Source organism: Myotis myotis, unplaced genomic scaffold (genome assembly GCF_014108235.1).
Source record: "Myotis myotis isolate mMyoMyo1 unplaced genomic scaffold, mMyoMyo1.p scaffold_m19_p_2, whole genome shotgun sequence".
In the NCBI taxonomy this organism is placed as follows: Eukaryota; Metazoa; Chordata; class Mammalia; order Chiroptera; family Vespertilionidae; genus Myotis; species Myotis myotis.
The window spans coordinates 20026766-20050367 of NW_023416324.1; the positions used below are offsets into that span (position 1 = coordinate 20026766).

At 49.9% G+C, this 23602-nt stretch overlaps 1 protein-coding gene across 3 annotated transcripts; it reads left to right on the forward strand.

The window, feature by feature from the left end:
- The first annotated feature begins 86 nt into the window (after positions 1-86).
- Positions 87-23427, forward strand: AZIN2 (antizyme inhibitor 2). 3 transcript variants are annotated; one of them, XM_036351563.1, is made up of 11 exons: positions 87-207; positions 307-427; positions 1169-1396; positions 2988-3161; positions 10886-11058; positions 12013-12147; positions 12836-13001; positions 14898-15060; positions 16199-16311; positions 20808-21022; positions 23081-23427. In XM_036351563.1, exons 3-11 carry the CDS (start codon positions 1292-1294, stop codon positions 23217-23219), a joined length of 1383 nt encoding a protein of 460 aa, XP_036207456.1. In that variant the 5' UTR covers positions 87-207; positions 307-427; positions 1169-1291; the 3' UTR covers positions 23220-23427. The 3 variants fall into 3 exon arrangements, with proteins under 3 accessions (XP_036207456.1, XP_036207458.1, XP_036207457.1); XM_036351565.1 differs by lacking the exons at positions 87-207; positions 20808-21022 and having other exon boundaries at positions 23081-23272; XM_036351564.1 differs by lacking the exons at positions 87-207; positions 307-427; positions 1169-1396; positions 2988-3161 and adding an exon at positions 9235-9404 and having other exon boundaries at positions 23081-23370.
- The last annotated feature ends 175 nt before the right edge of the window (positions 23428-23602 follow it).

A 23602-nucleotide genomic window follows, 5' to 3' on the forward strand; every position in this document is an offset into this window, starting at 1 on the left:
GAGCGGCAGGGGCGGGGCCGGGGCGGGGCTTATATAAGCGGCCGCGGGAGGAAGGCGGAGCGTGGGGTCGGTGGCTGCTGGGCGGGCGGGGCGCAGGCCGCGGGCCGGATCGGGGGGGAGCGAGCGAGCGGAGGCGCGGAGGCGCGGAGGACCCGATTCACTCGCTGGGGAGATCTATGGGCCGAAGCCGTGTAAATGCGTTTTAAGGCGAGTGCGGGGAGTGGCGCGGGGAGCCTCAGGGGGCGGGCGCCCTCGGCTCCGGTCTCCAGTGCTGACGTGCCCCTGGCCTCTCTTGCCTCCTTTCAGCAGGGGCCTCGGCTCCGCAACTGCCACTCCTCCTCGGGGTGTTGCACAAGTTTCGAGGTCACCGGCGACCCCCCCTAGCAGTGCGCCTGGCTCTGGCCCCTGCGAAGGAGGACGGGGCGTGGTAAGGGTGTGTGTGTGTGTGTGTGTGTGTGTGTGTGTGTATGGGGGTCGGGGGCGGGACCTCGGCCCTGCACTCGGGAGGGCTCCCCGGGAAGGACCCTCAGCCTTTGGTCCTCGCCCCTGGAGCCCGCAAGGCGCCCCCATGCACGCTTAGAATCCTAGCACTCCAAGGCCAGCTGCCCCCCTTTAAAAATGTAGAAGCTGAGGCTCTGAGAGGGGATGGGGAGTCCCCAAGGTCACGCAGCGGAGAGCGGGCTCGAACTTCAGCTCGGGTGCTGGGCTCGGCGCAGCCTCTGCAGCCTCCTTAGGTGGGCGTGGTCAGGGCTGGGGCAGCTGGAAGCGGCCTCCCGAGACGCTCGGCTTTCCTGCTCCCTTACTCTCTTCCCTTTTTTTTTTTTTTTTTTTTTTTTTTTACTAAAACTGGAAAGAATCTCCAAAACAATGCATCCATTTTATGGATGGGGACACTGAGGCTCGGAGAGGCACTGACATCTAAGCCTATAATGCCGAGTCCCAGTCCAGGATTCGCGATTGTCTCTACCCTTCCCAGTGAACCTGAGCTCCCCAGGCTTGTGCTAGGGGCGTGGCGGGTGTGACAGGACTGGGCACTGTGGCTTGGGGAAGTGAGGGGGTCAGCGGAGGCCCCGCCCCCCCACCCCGCCCATCGACCCCAGGCCAGTCCCCCCCTCCCCGCCCCCGCCCCATCGACCCCAGGCCAGCAGCACCTCCTTCTCCCCCGCAGTGTGTTGCATACTTTCTAAGGCGGCAGCGGCGGCGGAGGCAGAGGCAGCGGCGGCGGCTCCATCCAGCCCATCGGCTCCTCCTCCTCCTCCTCCTCCTTCTCCTCCTCCTCCTCCTCCTCGGCATGGCAGGCTACCTGAGCGAAACGGACTTTGTGATGGTGGAGGAGGGCTTCAGCACCCGAGATCTGCTGGAGGAGCTCACTATGGGGGCCTCTCAGGCCACCACGGTGAGGGGGTGCGGGTGGGGTTGGAGCCCCGGTCCCTGGTGCAGGCCCAGCTACCTCCTCTGAAAGGACCCCTGGGGCCTCATCTTATTCTTTCACTTGCTATTCATAACTTGCTAATTGCAAGAGCCAGACCCATTTTATCCCCAGTTCCTGGTCCTTGCCTCCCAAACCTGCCCCTCCTGTTCCTGCCTTGAGGACAGCACCACTATCATCAACCCAGGCCCTAGATCTAGGTCAGAAACCTGGGGGCCCTTCTTCCCCTGCCCGCCCGCCCCCCCCCCCCCCCTCATCTAGGCATCGCCAAGCTCTGTGAGTTCAGCCGCCTTAAAATACCCTCCAGTGTGCTCCTCCTAAACCTCTTTCTAGTTCAGATTCCATCTCTCTAAAGGCCCCCCAACCTCTTTCCTGCCTCATCTCCCAGCCCCCCCCTCCTGCCACACACACACTCGCTTTACACAGCCTTGCTCGATATCAGAATTCTTTGGCTGTTCCCAGTTGCCTATAGGATCAAATCAGAATCCCTCTGCCTTCACAGCTCCATTTCTGGCTTCTCCCATGGTATATGCTCCATCAGAGCTGAACTACTCTGCCTTGTGTCCCAGTGACGCCATGTGCCCTATTATCACCCCTGTGCCTAGAACACTCTTTTCCCGGCCTCTTACCTATTTCTACTCATGCCTTATTACTCACCAGTGTCACCGTTTTCTGATGGCCCAGGCAGATTTTGTAAATTCTTTCCCCATGGCCCCAACTGCATTGCATAGAAACTTCCATCTGGCACTTACTGAACGCACTTGTAATTGCATAGGGATGTGTTCTCTTCCAGACCCTAGTCCCTTCAGGGCTGGAGCCCTGCCTGGTCGTCTCTGTCCCTTGGCATAATGTCCAACACCAAGTGGGCGTCAGTTAAAAAAAAAAAGTGTTGCATAAAGGGAAACAGTCCCAGCGGAGGTTTCAGCAATGTGGTCTCACCCGTAGCCTTATGCGTAGTCAGCCCTCAGCAAATCTGTGGTAACCAGCTGACCACAGACAGGCATGGGTGACAGTGGCAGTGGTACTCCCGCAAGCACCAGTATGTGAAAAGCAATGGGCTGCGGGCCACAACTTTGGCCTCCAAGGAATTTATCTTTTTTCTGGGGAAGACAGATGCGCACACAGTTGTGATACTTTGGAAGCAAGTGCAAAATGCAGTGGGAGCGTTAAAAGCAGAGCTGCCTTTTGGGATTGGGGGGAGGTAGTGTCCCAGGTGAAACTGAAGGTAGATGAGGTATTTGCCAGGCACAGTGGGGGTAGGGTATTCCATGTGGAGGGCAGGGTGGGAACAGAGGCTGGGGGGTGGGAAAATAAAGAATTCAGCCTGCAGCTGGAGTTGGCGCTGCAGGGAGGGGCTGGGCCACAGATCCTTGCATGCCGGGCTGGGGAGTTTGCCATCTGTCCTGTAGACTTGGGAGCCCCCCAGAAGACTTAGAGCAGGCAGCTTTGTGGCCACAGCCACATTTGGGGCAGATACTTGAGAAGACCAGGGGTGGCATGCACAAGGCGGGAGCTGGGGGGGGGGGTCTCTCTCACATTCACCCATCTTGTTGTGCAGGGTGAGGCCACTGCCTTCTTCGTGGCCGACCTGGGCGCGGTAGTGAGGAAGCACTTCTGCTTTCTGAAGTGCCTGCCTAGAGTCCGGCCCTTTTACGCTGTCAAGTGCAACAGCAGCCTGGGCGTGCTGAAGGTCCTGGCTGAGCTGGGGCTGGGCTTCAGCTGTGCCAACAAGGTGAGCCCCTGCCCCCACCAACACACTGACCCTCGCTGCCTACTGAGCACACACACATGGCCGGGCCGCTGTGGGTGGGCCCTGGGGAGGCAGGAGTGACCTGCAGTTGGCCCCTTGCCCTCTGGGAAAGGCCACTCCCTTGGAAGGGGTGTTAAGGGTAAGGGAGGGAAAAACAAGCATGGAATTTGCCAGCCTTGAAGTTCCAAATTAGAACCTTGTGTATCCCTGGGGTAGATGGGTCGCCTTTTTAAATAGAGTCTTTCAAACTTCTTGGCATAGAATTATACATGGTATTCTTTTAGTTAAAACAAAACAAAAACATCCTCTTATTGATGGTTTTCTTTTTTCTTTTATAATCTTAATAATATGTCGCTACATTTTCTTAATCCTTTTAGAGTTTTGTTACTGCTGCCAATTCTATTGCCTTTCAATTTTATTAATGCTGTTGTCTTAATTCTCTTTTGCTCAGTTTGGATTTACTTTGCTTATTTACTGTTATTCTGTATTCACTGAACTCTCCTACAGTGCGCTAGTCACTGTGCTGGGTGAGGCTGACTTTAGAGTGCTGAGTAAGACAGGCTCTGCTGTCCCTGAACTGAAGCCTTAGCTTACCTATTTTCATTCTGTTCTTACTTGAGAAATTTTCAGCTATAAAATTTCCTCGGAGTACAGCCTTGGGTGTATTTATTTACTCAGCAGACATTTATTGAGCACTTACTGTGGCGCCAAGTACTATGCTAGGTGGGGATTTAGCAAGAGAACAAAACAAATGAAACCACAACAAGAGGCCCCCTTTTCATGGAGCTTGCTTTCTAAAATAAGTTAAACAATGAAAATCGATAGTGTTTTAGATGGTAAATGCTATGGAGAAAATGAAAACGGGAAAAGGAAGTAGGGAATATTGGGTAAGAATATAGCACTTTTAGATTGGCCAGAGAAAGTACAGACCTGAAGGAAGCAAAATATCCAGCCAGGCGGGTAACGAGGAGAAGGGCGTTCTCTGCAGAAGCAAGTGCAGATGCCCTGAGGTGCTTTGGTTTGTGATAGTGTCACTCCTGCCATTTTTGGTAACAGTCAGAAATGATTGTTTTGAGGGGAACCCCTTTTTATGACCCATTTTAAGCCCCTTAACGGCGGCAATATGACTGGGTGTTGTGAGGAGAGTTTAGAAGGGGCTCCTGGGGAGAAAGGAGAAGAGCTAGCCTTGGGTCGGAATGCAGGGCTGGTGGGGTCCCAGGGGGACACAGGTGTGAACCAGGGTGGGACTGTCAGAACGAGCAGGTGAACCTTTATCATCAGAGACTGATGTTAATGTTGTTATTGACAAATGAGTTTCTCCCTCTTGTCACCCGCAAAGCCCCCTTGCATGAGCTCTTGCTTTACGCACCTAGTGTTGTGCGTGTGGTCTATAAAGCCCTGGGAGGGTAAAGGGAGAGGGGTTGCCATTTTACACTGGAGGCCTGTGGGGACCAGCTAACAGCCTGCTCGTGGCAGAGCCAGGACTGTCCCTGCACCCATGGGCCTCTGCTGTGGGCAAGGAGGAAGGGGATCTTTTCTGCCCCCTGGGTCGAGGGGTGAAGAACAGGACCGAACCCCACTACTACAGTCCTCTGCTTCTGGAAACCAAGCTGGGGCCCTTGGCCCTCTAGCCTCAGGGGCTGGCCTCCCAGGGGAGTTAGGGCTTAGAAAGACCTTGAAGTTAGTGGGGACTTTAAAAGCATCTGCCATTCGCTGAGCGCTCCTGTTGTGCCAGGTGCTTTGCCAAGCGTTTTCTGTACGTGATCTCATTTTATTCTTGCAACAACGCCGTGAGGCAATTATTATTATCCTGATTCTGACTGCAGTCCCGTGAGGAAGCATTTAGTGTGTAAGCACAGAGCTTGAGTGACTCACTGGGCAGTGGCTGCTTGTGTATAGCAAGGGGGTCTCTGATTCTATAGCCGCTGTATTTTCCAAGATCCTAGGGAGAGGGTGGCTGAGCTGGGACTAGGCTAGTGACAGATGATAACTGGAGGGCGGAAGAGGCCAAGACCCCCTGCTGGTGGCAGGAATCACGCAGTCCTTTGGGTGCCTTTTCTGAGAGGTGACTGTGGGGCGCCCAGCTTTCTATGGAAGTCCAAGGCTGCCCTCTTCTGGTCAGCCATAGCTGGTGGCCACACAGCACATCGACTGAAGGCTTGGTGGTGAGCTGGGGCTGGGAGTACAAATCCACATCAAAGGGCTCCAGGGTCAAGGGCACAGGCCACGCCTTGCACGGGGCTCTGGTCCACCTTCCCAAAGACCTTATGTCATCTCTCCTGACCCCATCCCTTGCCCTCTCTGGCTGTCTCCCTCAGCATGCTTCCATCTTAAAAAGCCTTTCCTGGACACATCGTAGCCCACACTCATCCCTTGCTCCTTCTTCAAGTCCAAAATGAGTTGTCTACACTCGTGTGTCTGTGCTTGTCACTTTTCTTCGCACCCACTCCTTATGCCATTGCTTCCGACATCCACTCTCACCACTCCAGGGAAACTCCTCTTGCCAACGTCCCCAGGATGCAGTGAGCACTTTATTTTAAACCTTCATTTTGAATTATTCAAATAGCATATGTATTCACACACACACACACACACACACACGCGCGCGCGCGCAAGCACGCACACATAGGACATCAGCATTATGTCTCCAGAGTTAACTGCCATCATGAACTTGAGTTTGGTAGGTATACAGTATTTAAATGTGACCTGTAGAAAATACAGTGGGGCCTTGACTTATGAGTGTCCCGACTGACGACTTTTTCGAGATATGAGCCGTCTCTCGGCCGATTTTTTGCTTTGAGTTGCGAGCTAAAATTCAGGTTACGAGCCAGCTTCAGATACCCCATCGCTAGTTGGCCCAGCGAACGTCACAGTGAACGCCACAACATCACCCCAGCATCACATGTCTCACTCGTTCACTGTTGATTTGACATACGAGTAATTTGAGTTATGAGCTCCGTCACGGAACGAGTTAAACTCGTAAGTCAAGGCCCCACTGTATACACGATATCTTGTGATTTTGCAATAAAATATAAAAGATGGTCATGTATGTACTGTTCAGCAATAGCTTTCAACTCAGCAGGTCTTGAATATGGGTCCATGTTGATGCATTTAGACCTTGTTGGGGACACTCCTTGGTCCTCTAATTATTTGGCCTCTCAACAATATTCAATGCAGGGACTTTTTGTTTGTTTTTGGTAAGGACGCTTAACATGAGACCTAGGATACTCTTAACGCATTTTTGGTTCAGTGTGGTTAACTAAGCACAATGTTGTTGGCAGGCCTCTCGATCTTACTCATCTCGCCAAACTGAAACCTGATGCCCACTGAGTAGCCACTCCCCATTTAATGACAAAAGATATTCAATAGTAACAGGTGCTCCTGCTTTTAAAGACTTGGGAAGGCAATCAGATGAAAGTGAATGCTGCTCTGCCCCTGCCCCACCCCACGGGGTGCCTCCCACAGTGACATGGCCTCTCATACAGACGTGAGTTGTGGGCAGGCCTTGCTTGGACACGAATGGCATTATAATCTCTGTATTATCCTCACCTCTCTGCAGGTCCTGGGTGCCAGCCTTTCCTCGTCTTCTACTGCTCTTTCTTTTTTTAAAAAAAATATTTTTACTGATTTCAGAGAGGAAGGGAGAGGGAGAGAAAGAAACAATGATGAGAGGGAATCATTGATTGGCTGCCTCCCGCATGCCCCCCCCCCCCGGGGATCAAACTCAAAACCTGGGCATGTGCTCTGACAGGAATCGAACTGTGACCTCTTGTTTCATAGGCCGACGCTCAACCATTGGGCCACACAGGCCGGGCTGCTCTCTCAATGGGAGAGTCCCTCTGGGTTCCATCTCAGGCTCCCTTCTCTTATAAACTCTCCCTCTGCTTAGGGAATTCCAGCTCCTCCCATGGCTTTCAATGCCATCAGTACGCCACCACCTCCCACGTTTTGATCTCCTTCCCAGACCTATCTACCCAGCTGCTGGCTTGATAATGACATGGGATGCCTGGAATCCAGTGCGTTCAAATGCACTAACAATCTTCTTCGAGAGGGGTCCCTTGGTCTGCTGGGCATGGAGTCCCCCTCAGACATCCTCACCCTGCGTCCCCACGTGTACCCCACCCCCCAGCCTGCCAGCCCTGCTTCCGGAACACAGCTCCCTGCCTTTCTCTGCAGACTCTGCTGTCTCTGCCAGGGTGATTGGGACCTGTCTCCCCCTCCCCCTGCTCAGGCCCTCCAGGGGAACCAGACTTAGAGCTTGCCTTTAAAATGCAAATCTGCGCATGTCAGTTCCCTTCTTGAAACCCTTCAACCTGTTTCCCATCACTCACAGGACAAAAGGTGAATCCACATCAGCCTCCTTGGTTTCCCCATGGGCTCTGCCCACCTCCCTCCAACCTCATCGTCCCCACTGTGTGCACCCTGCCCAGGCCACTGCCCGTCCTCCCGGATCAGGCTGAGCACCTCTGGCCTCAGAGCCTCTGCACAGGCACTTCCTTTACTACCGGAAGCCTCCTTTCCTTCCTTCCATCTTGGCCCTCCAGGCCTCCTGTGGGTCTCAGCTTAAATTTCTGACCCTCAGAACGGCCGTCCTCCCCTACACCCGGGTCTCCCCACTCACATTCTCTCCGATATCCTGTACGTTTTCCTCACGGCTCTTATCCATTTGTAATTCCACTCTAATTCAGTGTTCATTCATTCCTACCTGTCCGCCCCTCCAGCCTGAAGGGACACAGGGTCAGAGGCCCGTCTGCCTTACCTACCACTTCTTTTCATAGCACCCAGCACGGAGCCTGGCAGCTCCTAGAGCTCCAGGAACACCTGCCAGTTCAGGATCGAGGGTTAATTCTCCATGGTCCTGTGGCTAAGAGCTGGCTGCTCAAGTCTGACAGTTCTGGGGTAGAATTCCAGCTGTGCCGCTTATGAACTATGTTACTTTGGACAAGTGACTTAACCTCTCTAAGCCTCTGTTTCCGATCTCATAAGATTATTATAAAGATTAAATAAGAATATAAATAAAATATTTGATGCAGTGGCTGGCATACGTTTATGTTTTTTTAAAAATTTGTTTTAAAATTATAGTTGACATATGCAATATTATATCAGTTCCAGGTGTATGACACAGTGATTAGACTTTTATACACCTTACGCAGTGATGACCGTGATAAGTCTAGTAACCATCTGTCACCTTACATAGTTATTACGATACTATTGATTGTATTCTCTGTGCTGTACATTAATTCCCATGCCTTATGTATTTTTTTTAATCCTCACCTGAGGATATGTTTATTGATTTTAGAGAAAGAAAGGGAGAGAAAGAGAGAAAAAGAGAGAAACATCGATTGGTTGCCTCCTGTATGCGCCCCAATAGGGGATGGAACCTGCAGCCTAGGTATGTGCCCTGACAAGGAATCAGGCCGGGTGACGTATGTACTTTATAACTGGAAATTTGTACCTATTTTTCCCCTTCACCTTTTTCCCCCCTTCTCTCATTTCCCTTTCCCTCTGGTAACCATAGGTTTGTTCTCTATATCTATGAGGTTGTTTTTGTTGTCTTTTGTTTATTGCTTTTTAGATTCCACATAAAAGTGAAATCATATATGGTGTTTGCCTTTCTCTGTCAGACTTATTTTACTTAGCATAATACGTTCTAAGCCCATCAATTGTGTTGCAAATGGCAAAATTTCATTCTTTTTTATGGCTGAGTAATATTCCATTGTATATGTATGGAATATTACATCTTGGCTATTGCAAATAATGCTACAGTGAACATGAAGTGCATATATCTTTTTTAAAATATATTTTTATTGATTTCCGAGAGAGAAAGGGAGAGGGAGAGAGAGATAGAAACATCAATGATGAGAGAGAATCATTGATTGGCTGCCTCCTGCACGCCCCCTACTGGGGATCAAGCCCACAACCCGGGCATGTGCCCTTGACTGGAATTAAACCCGGGACCCTTTAGTCTGCAGGCCAATGCTCTATCCATCGAGCCAAGCAGGATAGGGCTGCATATATCTTTTTGAATTAGTGTTTTTTATTTCTTCAGATAAATACCAAGAAGTGGGATTGCTGGATCACAGGTCTTCATTTTTGAGAAACCTCCGTATTGTTTTCCATCGTGGTGGCACCAATTTACCTTCCCACCAGCAGTGTGTGCGGGCTCATTTTTCTCTGCACAGCAAGCTCTTGCTTGTTTCTTTTTGATGATGGCCATTCTGACAGGTGTGAGGTGATATCTCATTGTGGTTTTGATTTGCATATTTCCATGATGACAATGATGGTTATTATTTAAATATTTATAATCAAAGCTAAACCTCAGGTCCCCGAAGGGCTAGCACTGCTTCTTTCTCTCACCTCATGTGGTGAAGTGGGGAATAAAGCAGCTTTGTAGCCACTCAGACCCAGGCTCTTGGGGAGCGAGCTGTCCGGCCCTGGACTTGGACCTTTGTGTCCTGGCTGTGTCACCACAGGCAGGCGGACCTCTCTGGCATCTGGAAAATGCGACTAATGAATATTTCCTAGGATAGTTATAGGCATCACTCGAGATGATGCGCATCAACACCTTGTGCTGAAAAGGTGCTAAATGAAAACTAGAGTCTTATTCCAAACTCAGGCTGGTTAAAAATGGCCTCTGTCTCCTACCATGTTTCCAAACTGACTTCCTCTCAACTTCCGTCCCTTAATCATGGAGAGTCAGACCCGAGTGTGAAAGTTGGTTCTGCCACCTACTTGCTACATGGCCTCTCTCAGCACCAGGCTCCTTCTCTGTTGAATGGAGCTAACACCCCTCTGATGGGGTTGCCGTGAGGAGTAAATAGAACAGTGAATCGACAGTGAGGGTTGGCAAGCAGTGGGTGTGGGCCCAGTTCAGCCCGCCTGATTTGTGAAGTGGTATTGGATCCCAGCCTTGCTCATTCACTTATGCATTGTCTGTGGCTGCAATGGCAGTGGGGTAACTGTGACAGAAACTGTGTGGACGGAGCCTGAACTATTTGCTCTCCGGCCCTTTGTAGAAAAAGTCTGCCAGCACCTGATGTAGTAAGCATCTCACTGGGCACCTGCTTGTGGTAGGTGCTCAATGATCATGGTGGCTGTCATTGTCATCATCATTGTATCATTAATGCAACCATCAGGTGGAGCAGTGTTCTGTAAAGGCGAGGGAGAGGGGGCCCCTGGGGAGAGGGGCTATACACACAGCAGGCCTGTGCCAAAGACTCCGGATGCTGTGAACTTCCTTATACATCAACTAACATTCTATAAGCATTTAAACCTGCCAGGAAAGCGTGTCAGAAGTCTGCTGCCAGGGCCACTGAGCCCACATAATGCCTTTGTGTGAATTAGGAAATGTGCCCCTTCCTTAAGACACTCAGTTGTTATAATAATGTACTCTTTGTTAGAAGGAGATGCTTTACTGCCTGGAAGCTGTAATAAATACACACATCTACCATGTGATGTTTGTGAATGGGACCCCTCGGACTGTGCAGAGCATCACCTGTGCAGCCATACCTGGCAGCCCTGCCTGTCAAACAGTGGGGAGCCAGCGGGAGTCCTGGTTTGTAATATCTGCTATTGAACAGCGAGGCCTACTTCGTAGGGATCTCTGCATGCATAGCTAGGATTTTGCCCCTCATCTGTGTTTCCTTGGCTTCTGTGGGCCCAGCAGGCCCTGGTGCCTCCTCACTACCACCTTTGGGACCCCACAGGCAGAGATGGAGTTGGTCCAGCGTATTGGCGTCCCTGCCAGTAAGATCATCTTCGCCAATCCCTGTAAGCAAATTGCACAGATCAAGTATGCTGCCAAGTACGGGATCCAGCTGCTGAGCTTTGACAACGAGATGGAGCTGGCAAAGGTGGTGAAGAACCACCCCAGTGCCAAGTAAGCTGAGAGCCACTCGTATGGGAGGCGGAGGGGTGGGAGGAGTGGAGCCGGAGCAAGGACCCTGCCCTGACCCCACCCACGGTCACAGGGGGTGGGGGCAGGCACCCTTGGACTGGACCAAGGATGCCAGGGCCTGCCACCGACAAAGGCAGAGATAACTGATTACAGCCATAGTGTGATGGAGTTCGAGGTCATGGCTGAGATGGGGTGGTTGGGGAAGGTTCGTGAAGGAGGTGGCATTTCAGCTGGGCCTGGAGTAGTGAATCGAATTTGGGGAGGGCACATACAGTGCATCAGAGCCAGCTGTGTAAGCAAATGCATGGAGGTCAGAAATCGCACGGGGCCTTTGAGAGACAAGCAGAAATGCAGTGCGAGCATACCATGTGCGAGGAGTGAGGGAGACAGTGAATGATGCTGGTCACGGGGCAGGGACCTGGGCTTGGCCAGGGGTCAGCACTGGACGGTTTGCTCAGGCTGAGGCCCTCACATGGTCACTTGTGCCCTGGGATTCCATGGAGAGGCCTCTGGGTGGAGGGGAGGCCAGGGGGTGGGCCACTCTGGTTCACCCACAGCAGCTTCCATTTTGTCTGTTATACACGACATCGGGGTTCTCAGCAAGACTGTGTTTGAAAAACAGAATGGCTTCCCTCACACAAGAGAAGCTGGAAAAGCCGGGCGGGTGTAGTGGCTGAGTCGGAGGAAGTGGAACTGCCGGGGAGAACTAGAGAGGTCGCCACCAGGGCAGGGGCTGCAGGGAAGGGCCTAGGGATGTTTAGGGAATGGAATGGACGGGACTCAGAGGCCCACTGGCTGTACAGGGAGAGGAAGGGGTTGGGGGCCTGTAGGGTTGGAGGGCTCTGAGCCACAGGGGTTCACACCCCTTGACTCAGAGAAGAAGTGGTTGGGGTGGGGGAGGCGGGCCCACCCGGCAGAGGTGCTGTCTCCCCTCAGGATGCTGCTGTGCATCGCCACCGATGACTCCCACTCCCAGAGCTGCCTCAGCCTCAAGTTTGGAGCTTTGCTGGATTCCTGCAGACACCTGCTCCAGAATGCCAAGAAGAGCCACGCAGAGGTGGTGGGTGTGAGGTGAGTGCCTGGAAGCCCCACCACCTCCTCCCACACCAGGCCGGCTGCCTCTTTCCCAGGAATTCATTCTGTATGAGACCTCCCCAAGGTCCTCCAAGGAAGGCCTGTCCCTGGGCCTGGGATTCTGTCTTCTGAGAGTGTCCTCTCTTTGTAAAGAGGGGTTGGCATGTCCTACTGCCCCAACCTCACACTCCCCAAGTCTTGTCCTGGGAGGTCTCAGGAGGGACCTGGCTTTTTAGGAGTTTTACCAGCCTGTAGGCCACACCCTTGCAATGACTTAACAACACAGCTTTCATTTATTCTGTACTTAGGACAGTCCAGGCCCTGTTACATGTTACATGTGCATTACCTCACAGCCTTGTGGGGTCTTATCCCCGCATAACAGATGAGGAAGCTAAAGCTCCCGCAGGCCACACCACTGACGGAGGGAGGCATCCAGATCTGGCTGACTTGTCCCAGAAGGCTCAGTCCTACAGGTAGAATGGAGGGATGGCAGGGGCACCAAGTGCCAAGCTTCCTGCCCACTCCTCACTTGCCACATGGCCCTCAGCCACCCATTTAACCTCTTAGGCCCTCAGTCATCACATCTGTCAAATGGGCACATGTCCAGTGTGCCTTTCCTGGCTGGGGCTGAGGTCGTGGCACCTGGGGCCCTGTGTGTAAGCCAAGGCTTTTCCTCCTCCCCCAGTTTTCACGTTGGCAGCTGCTGTCCTGACCCTGAGGCCTATGCTCAGTTCATCGCTGACGCCCGGATTGTGTTTGAAATGGGCACCGAGCTGGGCCACAGGATGCACATCCTGGACCTTGGTGGTGGCTTCCCTGGAGTGGAGGGGGCCAAAGTGAGATTCGAAGAGGTAATCCTGGGGTCAGAAGTGTCTCAATGGGCTCTGTGCAGGGGGGGGGGGGGGGGGGGGGAGGGACGGGGAGGGTTATAATGCCGATAGGGAGTCCACTATGAGCTGATCCTATGTGTTAAGTCCTGTGCTTGGTGCTTTACCTGGATCTTATTATTAACCTTGTGCTCCTGCTGAGCAAATGCGGCTTATAGAAGTTATGTCACTTCCTGAGTCCACGGTAGAGCTGGCCTCACACCAGCTCTGCCTAGCTCCAGACCATGCACTTGTTTGAGGCTTAACCAGGCCATATTTTCATAATTCATAAAGCTTTCTGAAGGTCTGGGTTGATAAGAAATCAATTGAGAGGGCAGGAAAAGGAAAGCAAACCTGTTCACCTTCCCATCTGAGATGAAACCCAGAAAAATGTGTCGCTCAATCCCCACTCCAACCACTAGGGGTCGCTTCTCCTTAGCAGTAAGAGCTTCTTTGGGGAATATCCACATCCAGGACTGAGCCAAGGAAAATAACCTGCTACAGACACAAAGAATGAGCCTCGCAGATGAACTGCAGCATTGCATGTCACAGAATTCCACGGGACCTCCCTGGTCCACCTAACACTCGGGGTTGGTTAAGTTATGAAACATTCTTATGATGAAAACATTTACATTCACAGTCTATTGAGTCTATTGAGTAAAACAGGTTATAAAAAACATATGTATAACTCTATCTTGTTTATCATAAAAAATAGTGTTTGTATAAAAAAAAAGAATTAGAGCTACTCCAAAAAGTTAATGATTAGGTTCATCTGGATAACAGAATTAGGAATGGTGTTTTTAAAAAAGAACTTTAAATACAGTTTACATTCAGTATTGTTGTGTGTTTGTTTCAGGTGGACAGCATAGTGGTTAATAATATACTTTACAAAATGTTCTCCCCAATATTTCTAATATCCGCCTGGCACCATACATAGTTATTGTAATATTTTTGGCTACATTCCCTATGCTGTACTTTACAACCCTGTGACTATTTTGTAACTATCAGTCTGTACTTCTTAGTACCGTCACCTTTTTTACCCATCCCCCAGCTCCCTTCCCCTCTGGCAGCCATCAGTCTGCTCCCTGTGTCTATGAGTCCGCTCAATTTTGTTTGTTCCTTTATTTTGTTCTTTAGATCCCACATATAAGTGAAACCATATGGTAGTTGCCTTTCTCTGACAGACTCATTTCACTTAGCATAATACCCTCTAGATCCATCCATGCTGAAATTAGGGGTGATTTTGATCCTTCTTTGTGGCTCTATTTTCTGTAAAAAAAAAAAAAATCGTGTCATTTAACAAAGTGGTTATTTATGAAAGAAAAATCCACCCAGGGCTTCTGGAATCTGAGTACCACATGTTACTTTAAGAGTGCCTCTTCCCACTGTGGGGGCGTTGAGAAGGCTGATTTACACAAGCGTGAGGGGCCTTACCCAGCTCTGTCTCCCGCCTACCTTCTTGGCCAGCTGTTCATGGTTACCAGCTGGGGCCTTAGCGGCTCTGTGTGTGTGTGTGGGCCAAGTCCCTCTTTCTGAAATCAAAGAAGTTTTCAAGAAATAGACTTGGGCCCTAGCTGGTTTGGCTCAGTAGATAGACCGTCAGCCTGTGGACTGAAGGGTCCCAGGTTTGAATCTGGTCAAGGGCACATACCCAGGTTGTGGGCTCAATCCCCAGTAGGGGGCGTACAGAAGGCAGCCGATAAATGATTCTCTCTCATCATTGATGCTTCTCTCCCTCCCTCCCTCTCCCTCTCTCTCTGAAATCAATACAAATATATTTTTTAAAAAAGGAAAAAGAAATAGACTTGGAGCTGTAGCAAGTTTTCAGCATAAACCCCACTTCCAAACATGTAGCTGTCCACCCCATTCTCCTACCACCAGATTGCTTCTGTAATCAGCTCGGCCTTGGACCTGTACTTCCCGGAGGGCTGTGGCGTGGACATCTTTGCCAAGCTGGGGCGTTACTACGTGACCTCAGCCTTCACCTTGGCAGTCAGCATCATCGCCAAGAAGGAGGTTCTTCTGGACCAGCCTGGCAGGGAGGGTAGGTGCCAGTCGGCCCGCGGAGCCTCGTTCTTCACTGGAGCTAAGGACTGGCTGGCTGAGCAGGGTCTGGTGTAAGGGAGTGGGGGAATCTAGAGACTGGGTCCTTGCTGTAGGAAGACTTACAAGCAAGTCGCCTCACTCCCGACACTCATGTAGCATCTTTCATCCCATGCATGCTCGTATTTTATGAAGATTAAGATCAAAACAACCTTAGGTAAAACAGGTATTTTATTAATTGTATTGTACAAATGAGGACATTGAGACTTAAAGAAAATATAAGTGAATTGCTTAAAGCTGTAAAGAGGTAAAGCCTGCATTTGATCCCAAGTTCGTCTCCTCTCCTGAGTACAGGCTCTTACTCACCCAACTGCATCTCTAACAGAATGAAAACTATTAATGACAACTTATATTTGTCTAAGCCCACTAATCAGAGGACAGAGGTAGGCAAGGAGAGGTTGAGTCACTAGCCCAAGGTCACACAGCTGATAAGGGGCAGTGCTGGTATTCAAGTTTAGGCTGGGCTGATTCAAGATGTCTCTGCCCACCCTGCTAACATCAGCACTGTTTCCTGCACTTCCTGATAGATCAGTTCTCTCGGCAGCCCCACAAGAGAATCCATATGGAGGGGTGGTAGGCTTCACGTAGAATGGTGAATGGTGTGTGTGTGTGTGTGTGTGTGTGTGTGTGTGTGAGAGAGAGAGAGAGAGAGAGAGAGAGAGAGAGAGAGAGATTTTGATTCTCCTGGCCTCCTTTATAGATTCAGGGGGATTGTCCTACCTATTCCCACCGGAAGACCTGGCTTCTCATTCCAGGTCATGCGTTGCCCCAGCTGTGTGCCTCTGAGCTAGTGGCTTAATCTCTTGGGGTCTTTAGTTTGTCTGGCCTGCTCTTCTGCCTTTGCTGGGGCATCAAGGTCTGTTGCAGACAAGGCATGTGTCTTGGGCAGCGCTGATCAGCTCCAAGGGTGAATGTTTCCAACAAGGCAGTGAACCTCATGTCACACACAGCAGGAGACAGGGGCAACCCTTTCATTACCATAACCATCATCTTTGTGGAGCCCACCATTGTGCCAGCTCCCTACTCCCACCCCCTCAGCTTGCTGCTTGCCTTGCCCCTGACCTCTCCCCTCCCTGCAGAGGAGACCGGTTCTGCCCCCAAGACCATCGTGTACCAACTCGATGAGGGCATCTATGGAATCTTCAACTCAGTCCTGTTTGACAACACCTGCCCTACCCCCGTCCTGCAGAAGGTGAGCCACTTTCAATTGGCCTGTTTTCAATTGTGTGGGTGTTTAAATAACATTTTTGTGTGGTGGTATCTAATTCTTAAAAGTAAAGCATAATCATTGTAGAAAATAGACAAGGATGAAGAAGGTTAGCACCTATAAACCTTCCCCATAGATTTCTTTTCAGTCTTTAAAAAAACGTATTATATTTTTTCCTCATAAGGTTGGGGTCATATTGTTTTGCAACCTGCGTTTCCCCGTTTAATATGGGGGTAGCTCTTTCCATGCTATTAACTAATCTCTGACAGCATGCTTTTTGATGACTGCAGAGTATTTTAACCCATCTGACTTTAGTGGTTGGCCATTGGTTTCCTGTTTTTGAGCGCTGTGAGTATATCTTGACACCCATCTCTGATCATTGCTCTGGGGTAAATTCCTAGAAGTAAAAAGAAACAGCTCCTCTCTAATGAGTTTTCCCATGTTAACAGAGAACCAGAATTTGCAAAACATTCCTCCTAGCCTGTGAACCAGCCCAGGCCTCCCACCGCTTCCTGGGCACCTTCACAGAGAAAGTCGGACACACCCTTGTATTTTCACATTTCCAGGCCTGTTTGTGTGGTCCTGCTTCTGGAAGGAAAATTACGAGCCTAACCAGCACCTACACCATCACGAGCTTTCAGTGTGTGTGTTTTTTCTTCTCCATTTTGCCTAGTTTCTCAAGGCCCAGTCACATGTCAGCTCCTGTGGGGCAGGTAGGGGGCCTCCTTTGACTTAATCGGTCCTCATCCCATAGTTGTGTTGTTAGATGGGGTTATGTCTGCCTCTCTCAGTAAGCTGCCCTGATGTGCCCAGGAATTCAGTTTTATACTGTGATGCACCAGCACTGCCTGCATTCTTGTGGGATCCCACATCCTACTGTCCCCAGAAAGAATCAATTATTTTGGATAAACACCCAGAAGTGGGACTTCTGGATCACATGGAAGTTCTATATTTATTTATCCTCACCCGAGGGTATTTTTCCATTGATTTTTTAAAAAATATATATTTTATTGATTTTTTACAGAGAGGAAGGGAGAGGGATAGAGAGTCAGAAACATCGATGAGAGAGAGACATCGATCAGCCGCCTCCTGCACACCCTCTACTGGGGATGTGCCTGCAACCAAGGTACATGCCTTTGACTGGAATCGAACCTAGGACCCTTGAGTCCGCAGGCCGACGCTCTATCCACTGAGCCAAACCGGTCAGGGCTCCATTGATTTTTTAAGGAAAAGTGGGAGAGAAAAGAAAGACAGAAAGAAACATCAATGTGAGAGAAACACATTGAGTGGTTGCTTCTTGCATGGACCTTGACAAGGGCCCGGGACAGGGAGGAGCCTGTAGCCAAGGTACATGCCCTTGATCAGAATCGAACCCAGGACCCTTTGGTCCACAGGTGCATGCTCTATCCACTGAGCCAAACTGGCTAGGGCAGTAGTTCTATTTTTCATTTTTTGAGAAACTTCCATACTGGTTTCCACAGTGACTGCACCACTTTGCATTCTCACTAGGGTTTAATTCTCCTCAACCTTGCCAACACATGTTGTCTTTTTGATAATAGCCACCTTAACAGCTGTGAGTGAGGTGCTATCTCGTTGTGGTTTAATTTGCATTTCTCTTATGATTAGTGACACTGGCATCTTTTCACATACCTGTTGACCATTCATAAAATAATTATATTTTGTTTTTTACTTTACAAAAAGGGTGTTGGGCTTTTTAAAAACACTTAATATCCAGTCTAAGTTTCCTCAACACTGCCATAGGTCTCTAAAGTTCTTCATCTGACTATTCTGTAACACTCTGCCAGTGAATATGTGCAACTTTTGCATCCATTCTCCTCTCCGGGCATCTGGATTGTGTCCAAGTGTTTGTGACTGTGCTTACTGCTATGAATATTCTTTGTCTCTGTGATGCATGAGCAGAGGGTGGAACCACTGAGCACAGGGCATACAAATGTTCAGCTTCATGAGACAGTGCCAGACTGTTCCCCACAGTGCTGGTACTGATTGACAATCCCACCAGCAGTGTATAAGAGAGTGGGAGGATCTAAATTTTCTCCACACCATCATTAACATCTAATTTGTGGGGTTAAAAACAGGTTAACTTATGGTTAGGTTAGGCTGTGAGTAGCAGATCCCAAATTACACGACTTGAATAAGATATAAAGGCTCCTTTCACTCCAATCTAAATGTCTGGGTGCAGACAATTCAGAGCTGGTACCATGGTTTCATAGTCACGTGGAGCCATATGGCTCCCAGTTGTACCTACTTTTAGGTGTTGCCTTCATCTTGGTTGGTACAAATGGAAGCTCCAGACATTTAGGAAAGAAGGTGAAGTCCATGTGCCAGTTTTCTTTTAAGGAAATTTCCTGAAAGTAGCCTCACAATACTTAGGCTTTTATCCCATGGCCATCACTACCTGGAAGGGAAGTTGGCCTTCATTCTAGGTGGTCATGTGCCCAGTAAAACTTGAGGGTTGACATTAATGCAATGGGCAATTAGCAGCCCCTGCCACAAATAAGACAGAATAAAACACTGGATAGCAATAGAATGTAAGTTGGGAGATAAAGTGACCCAGTTGGCGTTCTAAGATTTTGAATTATTTGAGAGAAAGGTAAAGATATTGATTAATTTCTGACTTGAAGTTAGGCATGCTTGTTAAAATGTGAATGTGTAGAGTAACCACTAAAATAATAGAAACAGATGATATAATTTCTAACCTTGGGAGTAATTAAAATAGTTTAGTTGGACACCAGCATAAAAAAACAGACCATCAAAATGCAGTTGAAAGCACAGAAAAGAACCACACATGTGGAAAGTGTTGACAGGGCTCGCAAGGCAGGTCATGGGGGACTGTGTAATATGTGATGCTAGAACACCTGATTGTCCATATGCAAAAAATGAAATTGGACCCCTATCTCACACCATACATGAATATAAACTCCAGAAACTAATGTAGGCACAGTGAAGGATATCTTAAAAATAAAAAAGGAAAAGACTGTCTACATTAAAATGAAGAGCTTCTGTTCATCTGTTAGCAAAAGGAAAGAGGCAATCATAAACTGGGGGAAAATACTGAAATGTGTATAAATTGATAAGGGCTTAGTATATAGAATATATGAAGGATTCTTAACTAAGAAATACAGACAAATAAGAACCTTAAGGAAAAAACAATGTGAAGTAGAAAGCAATAGAAATATGGGCAAAAGACTAACAGGCAGTTCAAGAAGAAGAAAACCAAATGCAAAATGAAAAGGTGCTCAACTTCGTTGGCAATCAAGGAAATGCAAATTGACGTGAAAATGAGGTACCATTTTATACTGACTACATTAGAAAAAAGTTTAAAGCAGGCAGTATCAAGTGTTGGTGAGGACATGGAGCAGCTAGCTAGGTGGGAGTTGGTAGGCATTACTCAGATAAACATGCATATACCCTACCTTCCAGCAAGTTCCTAGGTATATACTGTAAAGAGATTCTTGGCACATGTGTTTGAGGAGATATATAAGAACGTTCACAGGAGCCATTTTTACAATATAAAACATTGGAAACAACCTTATGTTTGTTGGCAGGGTAATACATAAATAGATTACAGTGTATTTCATATAATGAGTTTTCTATGCAGCATACTGCAAATTGCATTAGTTGGAATCTTGAGCATGTAAGTTTCAACAACAAAAAAGCAAGTTGTAGAGATTACACCCTATAATTCCATTTACATATATTTCAAAAGTGTGTGAACTAAATACTATCTTGTTTAAGGTTAGGTATGTTTTTGGAAAACAAAGTAAAGCAAGAGAATAATGAAAACAAAATTCAGGATAATGGCTACCTCAGGAGGCATGGCATTGATGTGGGCCACATAGGAGTTTCAAAGATACTGGAAATTTTCCTATATCTTACAAATGATACAAATATTCTTTTGTATGAATTAAATATTTATCAAAAAAATTTAATTCTCATCCAAGGACATTTTAAATTAATTTTTAGAGAGAGGGGAAGAGGGAGAGGGAGAGGGAGAGGGGGAGGGAGAGAGAGAGAGAGAAATGTGAGAGAGAAACGTCAATCAGTTGCCTCCCCCCCCCCCCCCCCAGCCACACCACCCCGCATGTGTCCCAACTGGGGCCAGGGATTGAACCTGCAACCTGGGCACGTGCCCTGACCAGAAATCAAACCCACAACCTTTCGGTGTAAAGTGATGCTCCAACCAACTGAGCCGCTCCGCCAGGACAGGTTAAGAATATTGCCCAAGGTCACACAACTAGCAAGTGTTGGAGCCTGGATTTAGCACCAGGCATTGTGGCTTCCGAGTCTTAAGAGGCAGTGAGTAGGGGAAAGTGGGAGGGCCTTAAATGCCAGGCTAGGAGGCCCATCCAGTCTTTATCCTATTGGCTATGGGAGCCATGGAGGCTTTTGAGGGAGGGAGTGATAAGGCTGTGAACAGTCCGCCCAGGAAAGCTGAATGTGCTCAACCCTCTTTCCTGCAGAAACCTTCCACAGAGCAGCCCTTGTACAGCAGCAGCCTGTGGGGCCCGGCGGCTGATGGCTGTGACTGTGTAGCTGAGGGCCTGTGGCTGCCGCAACTACACGTAGGGGACTGGCTGGTCTTTGAGAACATGGGCGCCTACACTGTGGGCATGGGTTCCCTCTTCAGAGGGATCCAGACCTGCCGCATCACCTATGCCATGTCCAGGGTGGCCTGGTAAGGGGGCCCTGCTGGGAGATGGAGCGGGGTGGGGGAGAAAGAGTGGGCTAGGCAGAAGCAATGAGGGAAACCTTAGGTTTGAGACCCAGCTTCCGTGAAATCCAATTTGACAAGTAGCCCTTGGTTATTGATTCCAAATAAGCCCTGTGCTTGGCACCTGGCTGTGGCCATGAATGAGACTGAGCTTCTCTTGAGTAGGAGACACAGAGAAGCAGACAGGACTCCTGATAAATTCTGTGTTGGGTGGAGGGGGCAGGCTGCGGAAGCTTAGATTCCTCCCTGGGGCCCAGATCCACTTCCCAGAGGAAGGAAAGGTGAAGTGAAGCCGGGAGATGAGTGGGAGTTAGGCAGCAAGAAGCAGGAGGGGCAGGAGGAGCAGGAGAGGGCTCTGTGAAGAGGAAACAGGGAGGGAGCATCCTACACAAGGTGGTCGTGGCTGCGGAGGGAGCAGGGCTGCATCTGAGAAGGGCCTTAAAAACTGAGAAGGGCTTTGAGCAGCAAGGGGGTAGCACGGACTGGCTTGAAGCAGGGGAGTGACGTGATCGGATGTGGACTTTGGAAAGGCCACTCTAGCTACTGTGTGGATTAAGGGAGGCCAAGGGCATGTGTGGATAGAGCTGACCAGTCGAGTGGCTACTCTATGACCCAGGAAATATTGGCACTCACTTAGCCTCCATCTTCCCATCTAAAAAGTGAGCCTAAAACTGGCCCCGCTTCCTCACCAGGCCAGTGTTGGGATCCAGTGAGCAAGATGGGAGGAACGTTGTTAGTTGAACCCTCCTGTCAGGCTTTATGATTATTTCCTTCAACCACACACAACTCTGGGATGAGTGCTATCACAGATAGGTCATTTGCTGAGGTCACACAGCTGGTCAGCAGGGAAGAGCCCCCCTTTCGGAGCTGGGGAGATGGCTACGGATGGCAGGAGTGTCCACCCTCTCCACTGAGTAAGTGCTTACTATGTGCCAGCATGGGGCACCAGGCACGGACTCCCTGCCCTGATGTAGCTGAAGGAGGGCCGTAGTTGAAGGTGTGCTGTAGCTGAAGCAGATACTGAACCCTTATCTTTATCAAGAAGTACATTGTGCTTCCTGAGATTCAGTCACTGAAGCTGAGACCTGAAGGCCGAGGAGGAGTGAGTCAGGGTTGATGATGCAGGTGGAAGCACAAGTACGCGCACAGGCCTGGGATGGGATGCTTGTGAGCCCGAGAGATGGTTCCTGTGGATGGCACACAGGAGGTGAGGGTGGGCACGGCTGGAGAGGCCGCTGGGACGGATCTGGGGCCGGAGAGTGGGCGGACACTGCGGGCAACTCAGGAGCAGGGATTTACTGTTGGGAAGATGGCGCTGGGCCAGAAATGTCTGGAGGAGCCAGAGAAGACCTGGGAGACTGCATTCCCGGCTAGAGGTGGCGGTGGCAGTGGTAGTGGAGAGAGGTGTGTGCTGTAAGGAGGTTCAGGAGCTGGTCAGCAGGATCACTGGGTGTGAGGACAAGATTCCCCACTGGTGGCTGATCAGAGGGCGGAGCCCCATAGCAACATGGGTAGGTAGGAGGAGAAAGAGTTTGTGGGATTTTTTGAATGGGCAGGGGATATTTTTTTTTAAGTGCCAAGCCTGGAGTATGAAGAGTGTGTTAGTGAGAGAGCTGGGTGAAATCCTAGTTCTACCACCTGCTGTCCCCGCCCCCCCCCCCCTCCCCCCGTAGAGTTTCTGCCCTGTAACCTTGGGCAGGTCACTTCTCTCTGTCTCAGTAAAATGGGGATGATAATGCTGCTCTTACAGGGTTTGGGGAGGGAGGATACATTATGCCTGGCACAATGTCTGCCGCATAGTAAGTGTTCAACAAATGTGGGTTCCTTTCCTTCTTGGGGGCGTTAGACTACAAGGGTGGGGGAGATGGTCAGCAGGCCTTCTCTTGCCCTAGGCTGGGCTCTGGGGCTCAGGTGAAACCCCTATACCCGAGGGGGGCCAGGTCTTCTGGTGCAGGGCCATCAGGAGCCCCCAGCCAGCAGGTCCCATGCTGGTGGCCTCCAGTGCCCCTCTCTCACCCACAGGAAAGCACTGCGAGAGCAGCCGCTGCCTGCAGAACAGGATGAGGACGCTGAGGGCATGTGCAAGCCTCTGTCCTGCGGCTGGGAGATCACAGACACCTTGTGCGTGGGCCCTGTCTTCACCCCGGCGAGCATCATGTGAGCGGCCCCGTTCCCCCCGGAGAACCCCAGCGGGGCCACAGAGATGCCTCTGGGAGAGGTGGGGAAGGTGGCAAGCAGGGCACCCTCTGGCCAGGACTCCGGTGCTTGCTCTGCTGCCCGCCCCTCCACCCGTAGTGTTTCTGCCCTGTAAATAGGACCAGTCTTACACTCGCTGTAGTTCAAGTATGCAACATAAATCCTGTTCCTTCCAGCTGTGTCCGCCTCCTCTGCAGCGCCAAGGGGCTGGTCAGCCAGATGTGGGGTGTTCTCAGGGTTTCCCCAAGTCTCCTTCCCACTTTTGTAAATATGATGCAAATAAATATTTAGGTTTTTAAATATTCCAGTGGAATCTAGCAGTTCAATTCCCAAAGCAGTCCGGCTAGG